The 18516-nt window shown below is 37.3% G+C and overlaps 1 protein-coding gene across 2 annotated transcripts in view; it reads right to left on the bottom strand.

Annotated features, from left to right (window-relative positions):
* SMAD5 (SMAD family member 5) overlaps window positions 1-18516 on the bottom strand; it is a 34017-nt gene that overhangs the window by 1257 nt on the left and 14244 nt on the right. For both annotated transcript variants that reach the window (XM_069484072.1, XM_069484073.1), the window contains exons 2-6: window positions 14184-14755; window positions 8330-8581; window positions 6053-6172; window positions 3046-3267; window positions 674-930 (exon numbers count right to left, since the gene is read on the bottom strand). In XM_069484072.1, the coding sequence (XP_069340173.1) occupies window positions 674-930; window positions 3046-3267; window positions 6053-6172; window positions 8330-8581; window positions 14184-14586 (1254 nt within the window). In that variant the 5' untranslated portion in view covers window positions 14587-14755. The remainder of the gene's footprint in view (window positions 1-673; window positions 931-3045; window positions 3268-6052; window positions 6173-8329; window positions 8582-14183; window positions 14756-18516) is intronic.

The raw sequence follows: 18516 nt of genomic DNA, 5'->3' as shown, positions 1-18516 counted from the left end.
TCCTAATGGAATCTAATAATAATCAAAACTGTTAAAGCTAAAGAACTCAAAAAGCAATATTGACATTAAATGCTTTTAACTCGGCCCCTATTCAGTATCAAAATCAGTATCGGCCGGGCGCGGTGGCTCACGCCTGTAATCCTAGCACTCTGGGAGGCCGAGGTGGGCGGATCCTTTGAGCTCAGGAGTTCGAGACCAGCCTGAGCAAGAGCGAGACCCCACCTCTACAAAAAATAGAAAGAAATTATATGGACAGCTAAAAATATATGTAGAAAAAATTAGCCAGGCATGGTGGCGCATGCCTGTAGTCCCAGCTACTCGGGAGGCTGAGGCAGGAGGATTGCTTGAGCCCAGGAGTTTGAGGTTGCTGTGAGCTAGGCTGACGCCACGGCACTCACTCTAGCCTGGGCAACAGAGTGAGACTCTGTCTCAAAAAAAAAAAAAATCAGTATCAATCATGAATTTTATAATGTCTGGACTACAAAATGAAATCTTAGACCAACCAAGTGATTAAAATTATAAATTCAAGAATTTCATTTAAACACCTGTTAAACCAGGTCAAAAGTAACTATCACCTTTCATTTAACAAAGAATTTTTTTCTGTTATAACCCAAAGACATAATATACATACTTAGAGTTACTCAAATTACCTTACAGGTCACAACCCACTCACCTTGACAAAACTCATCCGAATGGTACACATTTTGGTGAGCTCATATACTGCCTCAAACCCATGGTTGACAGACTGAGCCAGAAGCTGAGCAAACTCCTGATTGTTAAAAATTTTGAGGCTACAGCTGCTGGGAATCTTACAGACAGTAGTGGGATGAAAGCCGTGATGGAAGTTGCAGTTCCTACTCTGCACAAATATGCTGCTGTCGCTGAGGCACTCCGCGTACACCTCCCCGCCGACATAGTACAGATGAACACCTTAAAAAGACAGGCGTCACAAGAGTCAGTTTAACAAAGCACTGTAAGGAAACCGAAGACGTCCGCTGCAACCAAGAAACCCACGAATCCATAGCAAACTCCCAACAGCCTTTAGATAGAAGCTACCACTAGGTGGCCTTCTGCTGCTAAAGATGAGTAAGAGGGAATGTCTGCCTAAAGCTAAAATGATATTCAAATAAGAGTAAAGCCTCAAGTTGGCAGCATATTAGGTTATGGGTTCTTAGGTTTTTTTCCCTTTTCCAACAATCACTTATCATCTCTATGAGAGAAAGAGGTAGCTATAAAAAAAGGTATCTCCTTTTGATAAGTCCTTTCAAATGAATGACTGGTGGCATCAACTATCACAGTCTTTGGCAGATTTTACGCACTCTTTCTGTTAAGGAAGAAGACGGCAACACTAAAAACAAAACAAAACAAAACAAAAACAAAGAAAAAATCCCCCAAAGTTACATATGTTATTTCAGGTCACAAGAAGAGCTTTTAAATGGCAGATTTATTTTACTTTCCTTTAAAATTTTTTTTTGACATTTAAAATATATATAAATAATACGTGAAAATAGGTTCAATATAAAATTCAAATTATATTATGAAAGCTGAAGTCATGAAGTATTTTCCCAACATATCCCTCCATCAGCTCATTCGCTTTTCCTCTTCAGAGGCAGAAACTGCTGTCAGTTTGGTGTATATCCACTTAATTACATATATATGTCCCTACATAACATTTTTGTGTGACTTTGTGTATAAGCGCATATGTGTGTGTGTGTGGTTTTGTTTTGTTTTTTAACACACTATTAACCAAAAACTTGCTCTTTTAACTGAATAGATCCTGGAGACTTTGCTCCAAAATATAAATCTGCCACTGCATATATATTTTAAATGCTGCATATAATTCTAGAATGAATATACATAATTTATTTAACTGTCCACCAACGGGCAACTTTGCACTACTTGTCACTACTGCTTTTTAGCACCATCCGTCTATACAGATACCTCTGCACAGTGACTCACAGACTTGTTTTGTTTCGGAGCAAATAAAAACAAGTCATGAAAGAAAGGGCCCCAGAACCATATACTGGGAAAAAAAGGAATTGCAGAATTTCAAAATTTACCAGAGTTTCCTTAAATTATTTCTACTTTAGTGTGTGTGTTGGGGGAGTCAATATAGAGAAGTGAGGCATTTTACCTAAAAACAATCATGGCAAGGTGGCAGTAAAGTCAAAAGAGGATGAAAACTTTGTTTTGAACTTATTTTTGGCCATAGTATTTTCCTGACTTTCTTTTTTTCTGTATGAAATCCTATCACAATTATGTTTATTTACCTTTAGTTCCTATTTTGGACCAAGACTCTCTCAAGTCAAAGAAGCAGAAAGAAACAAGGGAGAAAAACAAAACTTCTCCAGAAACAGGCCATACCCTCTACCTGGGATGGGTTTCCTTCCTGACCACTAGATGCTGAGTCTCTGACATTTCACTGCAGTGTGAAAAGGGCCTTGTTTGTTGTGGCAACTATTTTGGAGGATGAACTGTAAACAGAACCTTGTTACCTGAATTTAAAAGGGGGGTGGTAAAGCCACTAAAGTCTTAATGTCATTCATGTTGGATTTCCCACTTCTAACTCTGCTCCTCCAACATCATGGTAATTCTTACAAGTCATCTCAACCTAAAATACTCCACAAATACCATAATTATAAAATTCTAATCTTTCACCAGCATTCAAATACACCATTCCACAAATATCTGTTGTGTATTTACCATGACCCAGGCACTGTTCTAGCTACTGAGGATGTTTTTGCGAACAAGGCAAATTCCTGTATAGCTTATTCCAGTCAACGTACCATTCAAAAAACCAAGGAAGTAGTAATACGATTTCAGACCCTTAGCACTAGGAAGAAAAACTAAGCTGGATAAGGAAAAACTTTGTTTCTTTATTTATGTCTTTATTTGAGTAATACATTTTTCACTATCTGCAACTGTGGGCAGGGGCCACACCTTCAGCTTCTTTGTATGCTTCTAGCTACCTTACACAATGCATGGTACACAGCAAGTACAACAAATGACTGAATTCAATTAAATACAGGGAAATGACATGATTACCTTTTCCAATATGTCGCCTAGTGTTTTCAATTGTCGAATTACGATTAACATTTGACAACAACCCCAAGCAGAATCTACTTTTGTTATTCGAAGGATCTGTGAATCCATCTACTAAAACACTAGTAGAAGATGCATGAAAAGCTTCCCCAACACGGTTGTTTAATTCATAGTAGACAATTGAACACCAATGTTTGGGCTCTTCATAGGCAACAGGCTGAACATCTGTGAACAAACCAGACAGGAAAAAAATTTCATAAATGAGTATCAGAAAATCCAGACTTCTTTATGTGTTTTGTGTCCACCCTTTAACCCAACCCAAGCACTACATGAGAAAGAAAATTTTCAGATATTTCAGTCAAGTCTCACTCACTGCCCTTCCTAGCTTTGAGTCTACAGTCAAAAAACAGACAGTAGAAATAGACTTGAATATGACAATTTAAAAAATTATAGAAATGCAAGGATAGGCAACTGTCTCAGCTTCCTCAGACTGCTGTAACAAAATACCATAAACTGAGTCGCTTAAACAACAGAAATTTATTTCTGACAGTTCTGGAGGCTGGAAGTCCAAGGTGCCAGCCTATTCTGTGGAGGCCACTTCCTGGCTGGGAGACAGCTGCCCTATTGCGGTGTGGTCACACAGCCTTTCCTCAGGGCATGCTCTTACGAGAAAGATCCAACTCCCTTCATCTTCTAAGGAAAAACAGAGAAGAACCTATCTTTGTTATAAAGTGGCAAAGAATTTGGCTGCATTATATTCATGTTGTAGAGTTTTGTGGAAAGTAGAACTTTTTCTTATAATTTCTGTCTTCTTATAATTTTATCTGTAAATACTTCGGGTATGTATCTCTAAAGGATAAGGACTTTTTCTGTTGTTATTGTTGAAGTATAATCACCATAATCTCATCATGAGGACATAATTCAGAACATAGTAGCAACAACACATTTTGATTTTTCTTTTTTAGCAGAAACTAATTTGGGTTAAATTTGAAACAACTTTTTTAGCATTTTCAAAGACTTTATTAGTATCTGTAAAATTATTCTAAATAAAAAGATGAACTAAAAAACTGAATTACCAAATAATCCAGCAACTTCACTTCTAAGTATATATCCAAAAGAACTGAAAACAGGGTCTTGAAGAGATATTTGTACACCCATGTCCATACCAGCATTATTCACAATAGCCAAAAAGTGAAAGCAACTCAAGTGTCCATCAATGGACAAATGGATAAACAAATGTGGTGTACACACAGAATAAAATATTATTCAGCCTTAAAAAGAAACGAAATTCTGACATATCCTACAACACAGATGAACCCTGAGGAGAGTATGCTAAGTGAAATTAGCCAGTCACAAAAAGACAACTACTGTATGATTCCACTTATACGAAGTACACAAAGTAGTCGAAATCAGAGACAGAAAGAAGAAGGTGGTTGCCAAGGGCTAGGGGGACGGGAGAAGAGGGTGTTTTTATTTAATGGATTTAAGTTTCAGTTTTATAAGGTGAAAAGAGTTATGGAGATATATGGTCGTAACAGTCACACAAAATTATGAATGTATTAAATGCCACTGAACTGTATACTTAAAAACAGTTAAGATGAGAAATTTTATATTATGTACATTTTACCACAAAAAAAAATTGGGGGGAAAAAACCTTATAGTAAAGCTTTAGTAACCAAGACTATGAAGCATAGCTATATAGACCAATGAATAAAACAGAGAGTCCTGAAATAAACCCTCACATTTATAGTCAACTGTTTTCTAGCAAAGATGCCAATTCAATGGAGAAATGATACTCTTTTCAACAAAAGGTGCTGGAACCAACTAGATTTCTACGTGCAAAAAAATTAATTTAGACATTTGGCATATACTACACACAAAACTTAACCCCCCAAAAAAATCATAGATCTAAATATAAGAGTTAAAACTATAAAACTTCTAGAAGAAAACAAGAGTATTTTCCTGGCCTTGGGATAAACAAAAATTTCTTAGATGCATCACCAAAAGCATAATCCAGAAAAGAAAAAACTGATAAACTGGACTTAAAAACTTAAAGCTATTGTTCTTCAAAAGACTCCAAGAACACGAAAAGAAATCCACAGACTGAGAGAAAATGTCTACAAATCATACAGCTGAAAAAGGACTCATATCCAGAATATATAAAGAACTCTTACAACTCAATAGGACAACAAACAACCTAATGGGCAAAATATTTAAAATAAATATTTTACCAAAGAAAATACATAAATGGTTAATAAGTACATTTTATTTTTATAAATAGGTTTTAAAATGCTCAATATTATTGCTCATTCGGGAAATGCAAATTAAAACCATAATAAGCACTTCATACCCACTAGAATGGCTATAATTAAAAAGAGACAATAACAATGTTAGGAGGATGTGAAGAAACTGGAACCCTCGCACTTTGTTGGCGAGAATGTAAAGTGGTATTACCACTTTGGAGAAGCTCTGCAGTTTTTCTTAAATAGTTAAATTTACCATATAACTCATCAATTCCACTCTTAGAAATAAAAGTAATGGCCACACAAAAACATGTATGCAAATGTTCATAAACCTTTAAACAATTCAAATGTGCATCAATTGGTGAATGGACACACAAAATGTGATATAGTCATACAACAGAATACTGTTTAGCAATAAAAAGGAATAAAGTACTGGTACATGCTACAACTTGGATGAACCCTAAACGATGCCATGTGAAATGTTCCGAGAAGACAAATCCACAGACACAGAAAACACGTTAGAAGGTAAGCAGAGCTGGGGGTGGGAATGGGGATAGACTGCTAATAGGCACAGGAGTCTCTCTAAAGTTATGGAAATGTTCTAAAACAAGATTGTGGTGCAAAATTTTATACATTTACCAAAATCACTGAATCATACACTTAAAAATAGGTAGATTTTATAGTATATAAATTATACCTCAATAAAGTTGTTTTTAAAGAAGTGGCCAAGCAGTTAAAAACAACATAAATACGAGTACTTCTCCTACCTCTGCTGGATATACTGGGCATAATCTGCGGAATCATGTTATTGCTCGTATCCATCGGCTGGGAATTATCTTGACCCATTTGATCATCGGGAGGCATATAGGCAGGAGGAGGTGTATCAGCTAAGAGGAAGAAAATGAAACCGCCAAGTTAAAGTCTCAAAAGAATAGTTAAAATCTTCATCCTGATCAAAGTTATTATTCTAAAAGAATTAAAAAATTCTTAAGATTACCAGCAGGGTTCATGACATCAGACACACAAATGTAGGCTGTGGGAAAAGGAGAAAAGACGGCACACCTAACCGCCACTAAAAATCCACGATAAGCCCATATTTATTTAGCCCAGATCCCTGGTAACCCAGGATACTAGAATCACTACCAAAATTCACTAACATAGAATTCAAGGTAAAAAATTTTGTCTTTATTTGCACATGCTCCAAGAAACTAGTTATTCCAAATCAATCTGAAGGACAAAGATTATCCTAGTTTGGGTATACACATGCTATAGAGATACTTATCAATTATCAAGATCATCACGTAGTGTATGTTATCATTTAAAACTAGAAGATAAATCATGCCCCTTCAAAATTTGCCATCAACCCTAATAGCAACTGTCTAATTCTTCGCAACATCCAAAAATGACCATTGTGTCCTATTAAATGGCCAGGTAATTCACTTAGGAAACTGAATGTCAATCAGAAAATCTTTTCAGTTCCAGCACTCATGGCTGAAAATTTTTGCAAAAGCTACTGCTATCCTTCTTTGTCTCATTAACTACAAATATTGAATATAATTTGTCTTTCATCCCAAGGTTTATACCGGCTATACTTTGAGACAGAGCTACAATGAGCACTGAATCTAAGACAAAGTATGAAAATTTGTTTTTCAGCAAATTTCTAATAGCAAGTTAAACAGTTGGTATTTAATTCCCCTTCAAAAAAAACTACATCAATTTATATTTTGCTGCTGTAGAGAAATCACAAAGAATATACGGTAGGTCCTTGAATAACATTTTGTTTAGTGTCATTTCATTATAACACCAATCAGGAAAATCATCATCATCATCATCATCTCCTAGCCAGGGCCACTACTGTGTGAGTTTTCAGTCTCCCCATGGCTGGGTGGGTTTTCTCTGGTACTCCCACATCTCAGAGATATGCACATGAGGCGAATTAGCATGTCTACATGGTTTCAGAGTGAGTAAGCGTGGGGGGGGTGTGTGTGTGGGTGCGCCCTGCCATGGGACGGAGCCCTGCCCAGGGCTGGTTCCCACCTTGTTCCCTGAGCTGCCTGGATAGGCTCTGGCCACCCTCGACCCTGAACTGGAATAACTGAGTAAATAATTATCTTACTTGTTTTTATTAATCTTTCATAAATGTATGTATAGCTCACATTTATTTCAATGTTTAATATCAGAAGTGTTGGGTCTTTATGTAGAAGTTTGTATATTTCTGTGACCAGAAACATGCCCTAAGAACCTAACGCTCATTTATATGAACCACTAGCCTATCGTAAAATTGGTTTTGTCACATGTTGTTTCATTTAAAGTCGTAGTTTCCAAGAACCTATTGACAATGGTAAGTGAGGACTTACTATACTTACATATTACTCTGCCAGACAATAGTAGGTGTTCAAATATTTCTTGATGGTGACAGAATGATGCATCCATTCATGTGACATGCCATTAACAAAATTTAGAAACTTTACAAAATCTACTTATTAATTTTCTCCAGTCAAATCAGTTCATCAGTTATCTAACTAAAGATAATCAGGGTTCATTTTAAACTTCCAAAGTTTAAAATGATTTGAAAAGCAATGTAGTCAAGCTGAAAGAGCAACGACTTTAGAGTCAGACAAACCTGAGTCTGAACCGCTACTTATTAGATCTGCAATCTTAGGCAAGGAACTTAAACTTTTGGGGTTGATATCAATTTTTTTTCTATCTATAAAACAGGAATATATATCTCACATAGTTCTGACATTAAATTTAATGCAATAGTTTTTATCACAGTATCAATTATGTAAAAGATAATAAATGGTACTTAGTATTATAAATTATATGAAAATATTTAAGTCAAATATGACCACCTTCATTTTTTAAACATATGGTACTTGGCAAAATAAAATTCAAACTCTTCTGGAAATCAAACAATTATCTAAGGAACACAGAGTCAACAGCTAGCTCTTGACACGTAAGACTTCACCCAGAGGGCCTCCAGTAATAACAACTGCTGATTCTCAGGGCTTTTCTTTTTCTGTATGAATAAAATAAATTCTTACCTGGGAGCTGAAACGGACTTCCTGGTCCAGAACTTGCCGGGGAGTTGGGGTAGGTGCTACTGGCAGGGGACGGGGGGTAGGGGCTGTTTGGAGACAAGGGAAAAGGAGTGTTGTTGGGCTGGTGGAAAGAATCTGGAAATGTGGCATTTTGTGGCATGTGCGGTTCGTTGTGGCTCAGGTTCCTGAACTGAACCAGAAGGCTGTGCTGTGGGTTGAATTCATTATGACGAGGCACTAACACTGGAGGTAAGACTGAAAGACAAAAATCAAAAGTTAATCGTCAAAAATGAGTAAAGCAAATGTCCCATCCACATTAAGTGGCTGGTAGAAAGGATTCACACAAGACTGTAAACCTATTAAAATAACTTACTTTTAAGAAGGGCTGTTTTATAGAACCCTGAACCGACATGTACAAAATAACTAAACCAAAAACTTTTTCAGCATTTAGCCTGTGTAAGGTACTCTGGAAGACAGAAAACCCAGAAAAGATACCACTCCTGCTCTACAGGAGACAAGGCATATTAAAAAACAACCACAATACGAGAATTTAACACAATGGGAGTTCAACAGAGGTGAGCACCCCCAGCTAGCAAGGAATCAAACAAAATATTGTGGGAAAACAACACCTGACTGAACCTTAAGGAACCAGAAGGATTTCACACGGGAGTGCCAGGGGTGGGGAGAGGTAGAGGAGGGAGATGTCCTCAGGTAGAGAAGGGAGATGTCCTCAGGTAGAGATGAGAAAGGCCAGTCAGTGGGCCCAAGCACTGAACAAGGAGGTGTGATTGGAGAGTGAAGCTGGGGTCTATTATGTGAATGTCCTGAAAACCTCCACATTTCCAATTCTGTACTTTCACCTGTCTTAGTTTGAAATCTCTCATATTTTATGGTCTTTAGTAAGGTTTTCTCTACTGAAAATAGTAACATTCCCTAGGTAGAAGTCTTCCAATCAAAGTCAGTCTTCTAAATATGACCATAATGAAAACATACATGACAAAAATCTAAACATTTTAACAGGTATTTTTTTTAGAGGTAAAGTTTAACCTCATTCAAATGTTCACTTTCTCTAAAGACCCAAATGATCACATTCAAATACCTGATTACCTTTCCCTAAACTGAAACAAATCTGAGTCTTCAAACAATAAAACAATTTATCTGGTTTATAATTTTCCTATATTTGTCAATGTAGTTTCACTTTAGAAAATCTCACTTTGATTCTGATTATCACTCAACATCAACAAAATCAGTTTGTTTTTAAGTTACCTAGGTCATACTTTACACCTCCCTGAAGCAGGGATGTACACAATGAATCAGAGGCTCTATAAGTTAGTATTTGCAGTTTGATTTTTGTTTCTTTTCATTCTACTGAATAAGAATTTTAAATATGTGGCTAACATCTGACTACAACTGTTTTGTTCTACTGTGTGTTAACAACTGCTGTTCTCCTTACAGAATGATGGGGCAGCTGCCCCTGGAGAGTAGGCTATTAGACAGCAAGAATTTATTTCTACGTTTAGCTGGCTAGTAATCTTAGCGAAATAACTACGTAGGAATTCAGTCTCATAAGGCTTTCTTTACTTATTTATTTTTAGAGGCATAGTTAAAAATCACTGGTGTCTCTCTTACTTGTACATTATCTGTGCACATAATTTTTAAAAAATTATTTTATATTCATCCAAAATATGTGGACAGTTCAAAAAGACAGAAGCTATAAGAGACCATAATAAAATAGCAATTTCTAGCCCCCTCCCACACTGTTTCCATAGATAAATTTAAATTCTTAGCCATTTTTTGTTTTGGGTTTTTTTTGTTTTTATTTTTGTTTCTAGACAGAGTCTTGCTGTGTCGCCCAGGGTAGAATGCAGTGGTGTCATCATAGCTCACTGCAACCTCAAACTCCTGGGCTCAAGCAATCCTGCCTCAGCCCCCCAAGTAACTGGGACTACAGGCACATGACACAACACCTGGCTAATTTTTCTATTTTTAGTAGAGATGGAGTCTCACTCTTGCATAGGCTGGTCTAGAACTCCTGAGCTCAAGCGATCCTCCCACCACAGCCTCCCAGAGTGCTAGGCTTACAGGCTTGAGCCATTGCACCTCGCCTTAGCCATTTTTGGTAACATTTACTTTCTGTATTGCCAAATAATATACTTATATTGCTACTATTCATTTGTCAAGACATTATTTGTAGACTTGCTCTTATGGCAAATGAAGCAGCTTTTTAAAATTATTCTATCTCACTTCCATTCCCCACAATAAAGTTACATATAAAATTTTGGTTAAATAGATATCCAGTATTTATGTTGTATATATAAAATTATTCATTGCTGAGTCAACTGGACTGTGATTATATTTTTTCTGAAAAAGTGCTTTTATCAAAGTTAACTATGCCTTGTTCCTTCATTTGCTTAATTTTAAGTACATACCAATGATCTTTCCAGAATTCCAACAGATCTGTCAATGGCCTGTCAATACTACTTTTGGATGCCCCAAATCACCAAAAAATTTATTGACTCCATGTTTCCCCTGGATCTTCCATTCCTCTGTTCCAACTATATAGTTTATTGTTTAAGTCTCCCACAACTCTGAAGTCCTCGGACCTCTCTTCCCTCCTCCTATTGGATCCCATTTCCTGGACCTCATCCTCTATTAGTGTCCTAAGAAAGGGTAAGAAAGATAAAATTTTTTCATTTCTTGCATGTATGAAAATATCTTACTTTTTGTCTGCAAGTAGAATTCCAGACAACGTTTTCCCTCTGGATTTTGAGGGCACTGCTTCATTTCCTTTTAGAATCCAGAATTGCTTTGAGAAATCCAATACTTTGATTCTTAATCCTTTGTATAAGTTCAGTTTTTTCTCTCTGGAAACTTTCAGAATCTTCCTTTTATCTGTGATTTACTAAAATTTCATATGTGGGTCTTTTTCTATCCCTTGTTCTGATTACTCAGTCACTGGGCCCCTTCAATTTTCAGTTCTAGGAATTGTTCTAGTAGTATTTCCTTGAAAATCTTCTCTCTGCCATCTTCCCCAATTGCTTTATTTCCAGAATGTAGTGTTCTATCAGAATCGATATTTAATTTGAAACTTATTTTGGGCCAGTGAGTGTTTTAGCAAGTACTTTTCCATCCATTGATGAATCTAATTCCCTTTTTACAGATGAGAAAACTCAATCACAGAAAGGGTTAGGTAACTTGCCACCCCATCTATGGGGGAATACACGAAATTCTTAGACTTACTCCCAGAAAGTATCAAGCTTAGGAGTTTTTCACACTACACTTTTCTATTAAATGCTCACACCTTTCTTCATCAATTCCTTCAGGCTATAGCTCTCCTTGGACTCAATAAGAAATTGAGAATCACCTCATATCTACTGTCAAATATCACTCTGAAACTCTTAGGTTGAACTTTCCCTGACAGGACAGTCACTGCTACCCTTTTCTCTAGTCTCCACATTCAGTATTGTTTTAAGTCTTCTGACCACGCTGGGCTTACAGTATCTCCATATGAAACCCAGCGGGGCAGACAGACTACGGTGGCTGCCCGGATTCCCACCCCTGGGTACTCACGCCACAGGGTAATCAGTCCCCTCCTTTTGAGTCTGATCTGTTGACTTGCTTCTAACCAAAAAATATGGCAAAGGTGACAGGAGGTATGTGATTATATTCCATAAAAATATAACACCCTTGTTGTAAGAAGACCCTCTCTTCCTCTCTTCCTTACTGGCTTTGAGGAAGCTGCCATGAATGTGAACGACCTATGAGGAAGCCAGGTGGTGAGCAACTGCAGGCAGTCTCCAGGTGACAACGAGCAAGAACGCAACAGCTTCCAAGGAACTGAATTCTGCCAACAATCACATAAGCTTGGAAGCAAACCCTCCCCAAACTGAACTTCTAATAAGACCCCAGCCCTGACCAACACCTCGATTACAGCCTTGCAAAGGACCCAAGTTATGACTAGATTCCTGACCCACAGAAACTGTGAGGTAATAAATGCATGTTGTGTTAAGCCACTAAGTTTGTGGTAATCTGCCATGCAGCAATAGAAAACTGATGCACCCAGCCAGTATCTCAGCTTAGATAATTCATTCATTGCAAATAAATGCAATAAAAAATATTTACTGAGCCACATCTATTAAATGCCAGATAACAATACTATTCTAGCCACTGGGGATGCAGTAATGAATGAAACAGAGGAAGGCCCTGCTCATGTCAGTCAATAAACAATAAACAAAATAGATATCTAACATAGAGTCGACTAGTGATGCAGGTATTTGAGCAAGGACTGAATAGGAGTGAAAAGGGTGCCCCTTTCCTGGGGGGAGAGTAAGTAGCGCAAACAGCAAGACCTAAAGCCTGGATGCAGGAACATGGCAAGGCGAGGAACAGAGAAGTGTGAGAGCAGGCCATGTAGAGCCTTGTAGAAATCTGTTCTAAGTGTGACAGAAAGCCTTTAACATGTTTTCATTAGGGACTGACATGATTTATGCTTTTTAAAAATCACTCTGGCTGCTGTGTAGAAAACACAATGGGTTAGGGAAAGAAGAGAGCCAGGGAGACCTATGAGGAGACTATTTAAGGTGAGAGATGATGATGGTCTGTACTAAAGTAGTGGTGTGAGAGGTGATAGTATCAAGATATATTTTGAAGGTACAGCAAACAGCATTTGCTCATGCCTCAAATACAGGACTTAAGAGGGAAGAATAAAAGATGACCTCTAAGTTTAGGGAGTTAGTGACATGAATGCTGGTGCCATTTACTTCAATAGAAAAAACTGGAGAAAAAAATGATTTGGTGGGAAAGACGTCAAAAGTTCTGCTTAGACAAACATTACATCTAATATGCTTATTAGACATTCAAGTGGAGATGTCAAGTAGGCAACCAGATATACAAGCATAAAACTCAAGGGAAAAGTTGACTCTGGAGTTGAAAGTGTGAGCATCAGCTTATAGAGGATTTTAAGACACGTGACGACATGAGAGCACATAAAGAAAAGAATATAGATGGAGAAACGGTCCAAGGACTGAGTTCTGTAAGAACGGGAGAACAAGCCAGCAAAAGGATGGAGTAAGAACAGCCAGTGAGGCAGAAGAATCAGGAGGAGAGTACACTGTCTTAGAAGCCAAACAGAGAAAAAGCTTTTGAGCGGGAAGGAAGAGCAACTGTATCAAATGCTGCCGAGAAGGCAAGTAAGATGAAGACAGAGAAATGACCCTTCGAGTCTGTAAGAAGGCAGTCACTAGTGATCTTGAAAAGTTAAATAGTAGGACAGAAAGACTAGAGAGGTGACAAGAAAGAATGGGAAATAAAAATATGGAGATAATAAAAATGGAGAATCCTATGAAAGCATCAGCAGAAATAATGCAGTAGATTGGAGGTGGGAGTGTGTGAATGAGATCAAGAGAGGAATTCTTTTGTAACTTTTATTTTAGGATGGGCAGTATCATGATATGTTTGTATACTGTGAGAAACAGTCTGGTAGAAAGTGAAAATCTAATGCTAGAAAGAAGGATAAGAATTGTAGGAACAAAGTCATTGAACAGACAAAAAGAAATGGACATAGTGCACACATGGAGCTTAGGCTTTAAGTAAAACAGAGACAAGTCACCCACAGGAAAGGCAGCGTGGATACATGGGAGCTTACAGTGAGCAACGAGTTAGAAGAAGCCACTTGGGAATTGTATCACCTACATATGAAAAGATATATTCAAAATCCAGTATCACTTCCAAGATTAACATCTTTCAGAAGGAAATACAAAGCTAATAAGACCTTCTAATTACTAAATCACTTACATGCAAATCAGGAAGAGAGAATTTCTTTTTTTTTTTTAATTCTTCTTAGGGGAGTAAAACCTACCTGGACTCTCCACTCTCTTATAGTGGTATGGGTTGATACAAACTTCTTTTTGCTTAGATCCAAAAGGAAATTCACAAATATCCAATGGCTTTAGCTCATGATGACTCTGCAAATCAGGCCAGCGCCAAACTCGACAATAGATAACGTGGGGTAAGCCTTTTCTGTGAGACACCTGCAGGCGTCCATCTAAAGATCTGGGAATAGTGACACATTTGCTCGGTTGTCCTGGACTGCTCAAGGCTTTCTCCAGTTCCTCCATGGCACCCTTTTTCTTTTTTAGCTTTTTCACCAAAGCATCGACTGCCTTTTCTGCCCATTTCTCCTCCTCATCGCCTTGTTTCCAGCCCAATAATCGCTTTACTGCTGGACTAGTAAAAGAAAACAAGCTGGCCATTGACGTCATTTGATAAAAATCTTCAGAGACCTTCCTGTAACTCAAAGTCAACAGCTACTGAAAGAACAGATCACAGGTGAAAAGTCATATACAGGTTCTAAGCAGAAGTTCCAATTAAAAAGGGAGGAGTAACATCTATCTTCACAAGTGCCATATGCTTCTTTCATTGGTTCAAGCCCTGAAAGAGAAAGGGGGAAAGGATTCTAATTTAAATCAATTCAATTTACATACATTTAAATCAATATAACTGAAAAGTATATTATTTTTATGTAACTGCAGAAAAACATTACAAAGTAAACAGAAAACAGAGAAATTTTCTCTAAAAGCTCTATGACCACTCACTTCTTTTTCAAGTCACTGGCAATGCCAAACAATAACCAAAGCAAAACCAGGTTGCTCTACCTTCTATGTATTATCCAAAAAAACAGCCTTTGGTCAGGCCATTGAGCCCTGCAACAGTCTTCTAAGATTTGACTGTTAAAGTACTTATTCTTCACTGAAATCCATATTACACGCTATGTCAGTTCTGAACATGACATGTCCTGATCTGAATAAAAACCTTAAGAGAAATCTAGCTCTTCCTTAAGGTCATTATTCTCTTTAAAGTGTTTCACAGACTTAGAAAGTCTAGGCAAAGGCCATAATACTATCCAAGTCACATTATCAAACGCAACCTGTATTAAAGGCCGTATAACATGTACCAAACCCTTGAATAAATCATAACACATGTAACTATCAGTATATATTTTTAAAACTAAGAATGTTGAATAAATTTAAAGAGAATAAACTGACCCAAACCAGGTCAGTTTATAATTCCTATTGGCTTCTGTGATGTTTTAAACCTGCTCCAAGCAAACTACCATTCTGCACCATTAAGAAGCTCTTGGCAATGACAAGAGGAAGTGATGTGCAGTGGCCACTGGATAAGAGCAGGTTAAATCCCCCTGGAGATCACTACACAGCCAACTACAGACAATAAGCACCTAGTGAAACAGGAGGAATGATGTTCAGAAAATGGGAGTCAGTAAGAAAAAATGCTTCCTTTCTTATGCCTAAAATCGCCAAAAACTGTTAAAGCTCAGCCTTTGACAAAGTCTAGCAAATTCTTGCATTAAGATTATTCTGGACTGGGGTGCATCTTCCCAAAAAAATAATAGATATGCTCAGTTAAAACCCAGACAATAACATAAAGTAAAACTGAGTTAAACTCAAAATATAATTATTGATTGCTTATGTGCCCTGTACTGTGAACAGCCATGATGGGGCTTAAAAAAAAAAAAAAAAAACAGTTATACCAAATAAGTTTCATCTCAAGAATCAACAGATTCATTCATTCAAAATATACTTATTGAGAGCCTACTAAGTGCCAGGCACTGTTCTGAGTGCTGATCAACTACTAGTGGCTATCCAGTCTGCTAGGCTGGAACCCTGGGGCGAAGGGTGCCCAGAAGTTAATATGCTCTTTATGTATGGACATGCCTTGTCTTCCCTAACTCTATGTATACAGTGGTCTGTTTTCTTTCCATTTTTTTCTCCCTCATCAGTTCCCTTCTTACAGGTAATCCCTTTTATATGTCTTTTATATTCTTCCAGAGAAATTTTATAAATGAACAAGCAAATAAAAAAAAATACATTGTATTTTTTTACATAAATAGTTGCATACTGAAAAAAGGTACAGAAAAATATATGCACAACACATCTTTGGATCTTTCCATATCGGTATAGAAAAAGCTTCCACATTCCTTTCTGCTATTCAGAATTCCAGTGTGAGTAGTACTATAAGTAGGTCAAATCATGTCATTCATTTCCCTGCTCAAAAATCATCCAGTGGCTTCCTGTTTCACTCAAAATCCAAAGTACTTATTTGGATTTTATTTTATAGGGTCTACACGACCTGGCCCTTGGCTTCTCTTCCTAACCCATTGCTTAACCATTCTTCCAGCTAACTCTGCACTTAACCATACTTGATTTCTTTTCCATTTCTCAAGTACATCAAGGTCATTTCTACCTCAAAGCCTATGAACTTGATGTTCCCTGCCCTGGAATTCCCTTCTCCCAGATCTTAAGATGGCTTACTCTCTCAATTCATTTAGTTGCTCAAAGGTCATCTCCTGAAAGAGGAGACCACTGACCACTTTATCTAAAACAACACACACTCCATTCCCACATCAATCTCTATCTCCTCACCCTGTTCAATTTTCTTTCATGGCATTTACCCTAACCTGATACCGTATTATAGACTGTATTTATTTACTGCATGTTTTCTGCACTGAAATGTTAGTAAGCAGGTAGTCTCATCTTCCCTCTCAACTGCCAGATCCCCTGGACCGAGAATAGTCGGTAAAATAAGTGAAAAAAGCCATTTGCAAAAATATACATACCCTTTTTAAGAATATCTGTATAAAATTCTTAAAAATATATTATTTATGGATATCTACAAATATGAGAAAATAAAAATATGTATGGAAATGATACACACCAATCTCGGGACACTAAATACTGGTTGTCTTTAGTGAGCAGGGAAAGAAGGATGGAAAAAACTTTAGCTCTGTGTTTTTTTTAAAACAAGATTTGAAGCAAATATGGCAAATCAGCTGTCAAGGTACACAGACATGTTATTTTCTGTGTATTTAAATATTTCATAACAAAAAAAATCACTATTTTTAATTTTTAAGAGTAATATGTAAACAGAAGGGAGATCAGATTCTGTCCTTTACTAGGTATAGGACCAAGACTAGGTATCACTCTTTCAAAGCCTATTAATTGTTCTTTAACAGAGATGATGGTCCCTAAGTCACTGAAATGTTTGAGTAATAAAATAATAATGTATATCTAACACATACTTTACAAATTAAAGTGTGATATTCAAACATCAATTATGATCATTAGAATTCAGAAAGAAGAGTCAAGACTTAGAGACTGGCTAGATCTAGTCCTACCTAACTTTACCCACCACTATACACACCTCTGATCCAGCCCAAATCCCTACACCTCTGTCCATCTGTGTCTTCCAAGAGAAATCTTAGTCATCCTTAATGATGAGCTCAAATCCACCCCCTTTTGTGAAGACTTCCTTCACCACTCCTCTCTGAAGAAGCTATGATCATGGATTATTTATAATAAAAACTAATTAATAAGACATTAATAAGAACATACCTTCACTTCCCAAATGCAGTATAAAATCCTTCCAAGAGGAAGTCTTCAGCACCTGGCACTATTCCATACACAGTACCACACACTATGAGTGTGTTTAATGAACGGTCATTGATTTTTCTATCAACTGTGCCTTGAAATTAGAGATAACTTCAGTTTTAAACTCACATGACTAAGATAGTAAAACTAACAGAATTCAGGACATTCAGAAGGTAGCTTTGTCAATAGAGATGACTGTAAACTTCAAATTGGGAAAAGGTCATGACTTCTGGAGATACAAGTTTAGCGAGGTGAAGATGAGAAACAGATTTAAGATTTTTACAAACAGCTGAAACAATAAGAAAGAACAGGTTTTCAACAGAGTGAAAAGAACAGCAAGTAAACGCCTAAATATTAGGAAACATTCAACGTTAAGAAAGAGGGGAGGCCGGGCGCGGTGGCTCACGCCTGTAATCCTAGCACTCTGGGAGGCCGAGGTGGGCGGATCGTTTGAGCTCAGGAGTTCGAGACCAGCCTGAGCAAGAGCGAGACCCCATCTCTACTAAAAATAGAAAGAAATTATATGGACAGCTAAAAATATATATAGAAAAAATTAGCCGGGCATGGTGGTGCATGCCTGTAGTCCCAGCTACTCGGGAGGCTGAGACAGGAGGATCGCTTGAGCTCAGGAGTTTGAGGTTGCTGTGAGCTAGGCTGACACCACGGCACTCACTCTAGCCTGGGCAACAGAGTGAGACTCTGTCTCAAAAAAAAAAAAAAAAAAAAAGAAAGAGGAGAAAGAATTAC

The sequence above is a fragment of the Eulemur rufifrons genome, chromosome 10 (genome assembly GCF_041146395.1).
Source record: "Eulemur rufifrons isolate Redbay chromosome 10, OSU_ERuf_1, whole genome shotgun sequence".
Taxonomy (NCBI): Eukaryota; Metazoa; Chordata; class Mammalia; order Primates; family Lemuridae; genus Eulemur; species Eulemur rufifrons.
The sequence above is the reverse complement of the archived record's forward strand: the minus strand, read 5'-3'. Positions and strand labels throughout refer to the sequence as shown.